Source organism: Palaemon carinicauda, chromosome 2 (genome assembly GCF_036898095.1).
Source record: "Palaemon carinicauda isolate YSFRI2023 chromosome 2, ASM3689809v2, whole genome shotgun sequence".
In the NCBI taxonomy this organism is placed as follows: domain Eukaryota; kingdom Metazoa; phylum Arthropoda; class Malacostraca; order Decapoda; family Palaemonidae; genus Palaemon; species Palaemon carinicauda.
In genome coordinates, this window is record NC_090726.1 from 89,106,554 (window position 1) to 89,114,053 (window position 7,500).

Genomic DNA, 7,500 nt, shown 5'->3' on the forward strand with positions numbered 1-7,500 from the left:
AAATGTTAGTCTGAACATGTATAATTATGTACCACTCTGCTTCCATACACACACACACACACACACACACACACACACATATATATATATATATATATATATATATATATATATATATATATATATATATAAAAGTAAGTTTATATATGTAAGACCAATCTAAATATTTTAGTGAAGGAAAATAAACAACTAAACATGTATAGCCAATGAGGTCAAATGTTCTTAGTAAAGCTCAAGGACTGACTGTACCTTTGAATCTGGCCCAGTGATGGTGATCTTTTTCGGTCGACATGACGGAAGTGCTCTGCTCGAGGTAGATGAAAGCGAAGGAACCCATGAGGACGTAGGTGACCCATAGGACCGTCACCTTCAATCCGCTCCGAGTTGATTTGTCCATCCCGCAAAACTTGTCCTGTTTAGACCATGAGGTTTTCGTTGGCTTGACACTTTTCTCTTCTATGAGCTGCGATTTCATTGTGAATTTATAAGAACTTTCCTCTGAAGACACTTGGTCGTTTATTCAATAACTTGCGCACTTTAAACAATTTTAGCAAGATAGGTAATGACTGATTTATCTATTATTTTTCAGGGAAATATGAAAACTGTATAAAGACTATTCTGTTTCGGTAGCTAACTTGTTTAATGACCTTTGAAACGATAACTTTATGATTCTATTTCATTAGATGAATTGTCACTTCGAGCAGCATGTAATATAGGTTTCGATTAAATTTGATTTAATGAATCGTTGTTATTTTAATCCCGAGGCCCTGAAAAGAAGAAAAAAAAAGACAATTAGAAGCGCTATATTCAAAATATGTTTATAAAACATCGTATCTCTCTTTTTCTCTCTCTCCTAATATATGATACTGAGCCAGGTCTAATGACTACTGGAATGACACTTTCTAATTCAAGTTTTATAAAGACGTTACCCAAGGCAGTTTTCTAGGATAACTGATATTCTATTATTATTCGGTAAGCACTAGCAGACACAGTGAGTAAGTTCGAAGGAATTAACCCACCCTCGACCGCTTAGCAATTGAAAAGGAAAGGGAGATTTTAATGGGAAGATACTTGACTCATTGGGGAGAGTTGCCATTACTCAAGGTAATGAATAGGTTCTTGGAAACGGACTGACGGTTGGCTATACCGGATTTAGAGTGATTATTTCAAAGGGAGAGCTCATGGGGCACTCTTCCTTTATCAAGGGAAGTGGTGAACTAGGTCAGGCTCAAACCAGGTTATGCTCCTGTGACATGCTGTGGTAAAGCTGGGCCACATTGCTCAATGTTTGAAACCTCCGAAGAGTGATGAAGATTCTGCACAATTTCATTCTTAGCGGATATTTACTGAAAGTCTTAGTCAGTAATAACATGATACAGAAAGTTATACACACAGACTCAAAATAACCCACGCGAATACATACAAACATTCACACATATATGAATGTATATATATAGACATATATATATATATATATATATATATATATATATATATAATAATGTGTATATATATACATACATATATATACATACACAAACACACACACACACACACACACACATATATATATATATATATATATATATATATAAATATAATATTGTACTGTGTAAATACACACACGGACACACATATGTATATATACAGTACAATATTATACATATCTATCTATATACATACATACACACACACACACACACACACATATATATATATATATATATATATATATATATATATATATATATATATACATATATAAATGTATACGTCTGTGCATATTTGCAGTAATTACAGGTCCCTAAAAAACAATGGCCATACAATATACACTAAGTCCCTTCACTTCAGGGGAAGAGTAAGATTGAGTATGAAAGACTTGTCACTTGACCTTGCAGTTCATGTTCCGAGCTTAATAAAGTTAAGGAATATTACGTTGCGCATTCAGAAATTGATATGAAGTTTGCTGTTTTTGCGGGTATATCGAGAATGAAAGCATTGCTATTCCGGTCAAGGAATAATCAGGTCTAGTTTAAGCGATTTCGTAAAGCAAGGTCGATAATCGAGACTTGGTTCATTTATTGATTTTTTTTTCTGAAGATATTATGAATCATAAAAGGAAGTAAAGGTAGTGCATAGAGTAGAGATGACTTCTTGTGTTGAAGCTGGAATGGAACATAGAAACAAAATAAAGGTTTATTAAAATTATATGGTAATAAGTGACCGAACTGAAAGAGCAATTACTAAATATTTGTAGATATATCAAGTTAAAAGCGATGTTGATGAATAAAATATGATTCCGATTACTATTAGTGATAGAAGTAATTGACAAGATCGTTTCTGCTTTTATGATATGTTCATAAACTAAACGTTTTAAGCCTATCTCCAAATACTCAAGCAAATTCCATTCATAAGTCTCTATTGGCTGCTTAAGAGCTTTCTTTTTTTTTTTTCTTATTCGAGCTTTCAATCTAACCCCACACACTTTGTGTCAGTACAGACAAGGAGTGAATTGCATTTGTAAAGAGGTATGTGTGTGTGTTTGAATATACAGAGCTGACTACACACTCATGTATTATATTCATACACGTAAATTTAAAATTCTATGCCTAATATATGCTATGTGTGATCATGCATAAATACATATTTCACTCGCACTCATAAATGGGAATTTGTTTATATCTATATAATTGAATTTCTAACTCCAAACTCTCCTCCATCTTTGCTGCCACCCAATACATTTTACTTAGGGCAGGACATTCACTCGCTGCTCAGGTCGGTAGTGGAGTAATGAGTGTTCACTGAAACAGCCTTGGGCTTAATTTTCGTGACGAAAAGTACACACACACACACACACACACACACACACACACACACACACACACACACATATATATATATATATATATATATATATATATATATATATATATATATATATATATAATAATGTGTGTGAGTGTGGGTGTGGGTGTGGGTGCACTATGTAGCTTACATATATTGTATGTGTAGGTGTGTTTATGTAAGATGCCTCAAGGATGTTTTGTAATAACTTTGCTTAGGATATTGTTTGCCGTAGTTAAAAACCGTGCTGCAATGTAAAGTAGGTATTGGGTAGTCTCGCCGTGGCAGATTCGGTCTCTCTTAAGTTTTAGGCAGACTGCAGGTGTGTCGGTGCGTTTATAAATGTAGGTTGCCTTTATAAGAGTTAATAATGTCAAAACATGCAAGGGCGCTCTTATTTAAGAGGTCCGGTACTTCCTTCCACTTGCAGATGAACAAATCCCTTCTTTATTGACCATAAATAAATTCAAATGTTTAGTGACTTTATTAGCAACTGATTAATCTACACAATGATGATCGTTCGGCGTCTGCCAATGATTTAATCTGGAGTCATTAATTTATTTATGTTTTAAATGATCTAATGTCTTATTAAATAGATCACTACGTATTTTTAATTTTCTTTTTCTTTGTTTTGTTTCCTTGCTGCGTTGCAAATGCACAAAAGCAAATTTCTCTGGCAACTCGAGGAAAGAATTTGCATAAGTGTTTATCTCGTTTAAGCCATAAAAGTGGCGTAGTTTTGATTTGCTCTTTATTTGTCCATTTTTCTTTCTCTCTTTCGGCGTCGGTTGTTTGGCCACATCCTTTCTGTGGTGTTCAGACTTTCTTTATTTTTCATTTCTATTTTAGGGGACCATTCTCTTCTTGATGTTGACGAACTAAGTGATGATAAAGGATGCAGATAATGTTGTCTCTCTTTTGTTGTTTACGAGGAAAGTTTGGTGCGCTCACGAAAGACTATTGCATTGTTAGGATGGGAAGAGCGCAGGAGTTTTCGGAAGCCTTTTGGAAGGATTATGAATGTTGCGCAAAGAACCATACATAGCCTATCATAATTAAGCTATTTCTGTGGTATGAAAAATTGGAGTTAAAAAGAAGATACGTTTTCAGAGTTGTGTAAGAAAGGACATTTTTTAATTCAATTTTGTGTGGCGATTTGAAATGTTAACTATCTGCAGCCTCTTGTGAAGCATTTGTCTTTCCACCTTCTCTTGATTGAGAAAGCAAGTATAACATTTGCGTAAAGACCTCTGTGTTATTGTTTTGATCGGTTTGTACTTGTGTTTTGTAATGCTTCTGTCTGATTTGTCCAATATTTCATAATCTTGGATGGATTTTCACTAAATTAAGATGATCAAAATTTATTCAAGTCATAGACGTTTTTTATTTCATGACAAAATCTTAGCTTTGCAATATCCATATAAACGAGATTAGTTTCAAATACGAATCTTTACTACCTAAACAAAAGCCTCATATATCTCTGCTAGGAAACGAGTCTTTTCGGTGACCTAAAAGTTCGTTTCATCATATTTCAATGACTCTATCCTTAAGGTATTGCACTAATTGATGGCTATCTTACAATAGCAGTATTAACGTTTTTGAAGAACCCGAGGTGGTATGGTGCAAAGGAATTCCTCCATCGATCTGCAGATTTGTTATCATATTATTAACTTTGTGGCAGACATCTCTCCAAATCATCATGGGAATGGGTATGCGTTAGAAGTAAATTCCAATGGAATATTAACATAGTTGCAGCTAAAATAACGATGATGGAGAGAGAGAGAGAGAGAGAGAGAGAGAGAGAGAGAGAGAGAGAGAGAGAGAGAGAGAGAGAGATACTCAAAATAGTATTGATGTCTTCTGGTAAGATTTGCTCTGCTGTGTACTATTATTCTTATACTAAATTTATTCGAATTTAATTTGTTACAGCCAGAGAGGAACAGGAAAAAAATCATGTTATATTTAGGTGACTAAAGAAAAACGAGCTTTATTTGATATTATATAACGTCAGTAGTGTGCGGATATATACAGTATATATATATATATATATATATATATATATATATATATATATATATATATATATATTTATATATATATATATATATATATATATATATATATATTTATATATATAATTATATATATATATATTTATATATATATATATATATATATATATATATACATATGCATATATATATTTATATGTACTGTATGTATATATATATGTATGTATATATACATTATATATATATGTATGTATATATACATTATATATATATATATATGTATATATATATACACACACACACACACACACATATATATATATATATATATATATATATATATATATATATATATATATATATATATATCAAATAAGCCATACGGCCAAGTGGGTTAGTCACTGTCTGTACAAGCTTGCCGACCAGGGTTCGATTCCCGGCCGGAGCCAAGCTCTTGTCTTTGTGTGATTTCGCCTGGGGCTCTGATCCCGAGGTCGTTAAGAGAATCCAGACATTAATGTATCAAAAATATATATGGCTTATTTGAATATGAAAAAACACGTAAAAATGTGCAAAATTTATCATATATATATATATATATATATATATATATATATATATATATATATATATATATATATATATATATATATAAAAATCGCAAAATGTTAATTCTTCTATCATTCGCTTGATTACTACTTTGCGATGGAATAAGAGATTCGAATTGAAAGCCTGAGGATGAATAGTAGTTTTCTCATTCTAAATCTGGGTATTTGTTGTAAGCCATCAACGCTGTTGGGTGAGCGTTGCGCGTGGTTTGGAGTCTTGGTATTGACTAGTCCTGAGACATTATAGTCAATCATTAAACACTAATATTACGAAAATATGTTTTTAAGGGTATATAATCTTCACATACTGGAATAGTTTTCCGAATAGATATAATACCCTCGCAAATTCAACAGGAGCTTCTACAATATCGATTTAAATGAAGTGTGGCGAGCAAGTTTTGCATGAAATTTGTTAAGGATTTTCTTGATGTTCAAAATGTCTAAGGTGAAGTAATCAGTTCCAGTCCATTGGTATATCCCTCACAATGCCCTTGATTACAATGCAGAGGATTTTTGTTGTGATATGATTTCCGGTTTTTAATAACTTATAAGAGGTTTCACAGAGTTTTGAACTGATATAAATATTTTTGATTTTTTTTTTCGGCGAATAGTGATGTTTTAAAATATTTGAATGCATTGATAACAACAAAATTCAAATCACGGTTGTTCATTGTCACTGCGTCAACATAGGAACCTCTTAACACCTTACATTATAGTTTAGTAAACAATTCTGCTCAATTATTATAACCTCATGAATTTACTTGTTTAATAGTTATTCAAGTTCATTTACGTATGTAAAATTTTCCAATGATAATTACGCCAAGCAGTAGCACCTCACTTTCCTTACCAGGTCTTCAATTAGAGATGGAGTGAAGCAGTGAGCGGTGTTCGAATTACTGGGCCCCGATAGTCCAGCTCGTCCAGCTGCCGTAGTGCAACTGAATCAACAGATTAGCAATCCTTGCCACTAAGGGTTTTGGGTAGTCGATGCAAGGAGACTCATTGCATGGCAATTGGTTGGAGGCTGACGTTTTTTTTTTTTTTTTTTTTTTATTTTCATCACTAACTCTCAATACTTTTGGCTTGCATTTCAAACCGTATGCTGTATAAGGAAGCATCCCAAGGGAGTTACCTCTCATAGCATTAGACGAATGATGATGGAGTGACTCATATTTAGGTGGACTGCTTGGCTTTATCTGTTGAGGGAATTTGGGTATAGTGCCGACGTTCTATTCAAGTATTGTTACCTGACACTCTATATCATCTTTTTAAATCATTTGATGGTAATGCAATTGTAATTCTTTGTATTTCATTTGTATGTGAATAATACACACTAAATATCTGTACGTATCATTGAATTGATTAAAACTATATATGACAAAATTAATAAGCCCTTAGCCCTTTTCATTTCGTACAATTTCTTTCTAGTTATGAATTTCGTTCGTTCTGCTCTTCGTCCAGCTATTTTTTTTTTCTTTTTACTCATACCATTTTCTTTTTTTTTATTGTCAATTTGCTTCTGCTTTATAACCCTTACCAACTATCGAAAATTTTGCTTTCAGATTCCTTGTTGATATTAAACAAAGACTCCGTTAATTCTTTACGTTTTACGTGACAAGTGACCTTTGTGAATCACAGAATTTTTTTTCCCCAAATTCGAATTTTCTTCGTTCAATGTACATCTAGATCACTTGTTGTCCTTCGCTGGGGATAGTGTTCAATTTGTTTAAGCTTTTTCATAAACATCCTGGACAATATTTCTGTAGCAAATTCGTAGTCCCGCCCATTTCTTGTCATAGATTGTCAAACCCACGACTTTGCTTTGTTTTAGAACGTAGCTTAGTTTACTGGAGCAATTTGAAACTGCAATCAAATGTTTCATTTAAACTGTTCTGTAAAGATCTATAGGTGTTAAGAAATGCTTTTAGTTATTTACTTCAAAGGTAAGAAGTTAATTTGAATGAAATGCTTAGGCTCTTAGCATTGTCGCAGAAGTATATAATTGTAAGCCAAATTTTGAATGGCTTTAAGGGCTT

The 7,500-nt window shown here is 32.8% G+C and overlaps 1 protein-coding gene across 3 annotated transcripts in view; it reads right to left on the bottom strand.

The window, feature by feature from the left end:
• The window catches only part of LOC137625969 (uncharacterized), a 247,843-nt gene that overhangs the window by 126,201 nt on the left and 114,142 nt on the right, over positions 1 to 7,500 (bottom strand). For 2 of the 3 annotated variants that reach the window (XM_068357051.1, XM_068357043.1), the window contains exon 2: positions 250 to 767. In XM_068357051.1, coding sequence (XP_068213152.1) covers positions 250 to 475 — 226 coding nt within the window. In that variant the 5' untranslated portion in view covers positions 476 to 767. Of the gene's footprint in view, positions 1 to 249; positions 768 to 6,311; positions 6,398 to 7,500 lie in introns of those variants that run through there. The other variant, XM_068357060.1, reaches the window with a different exon arrangement.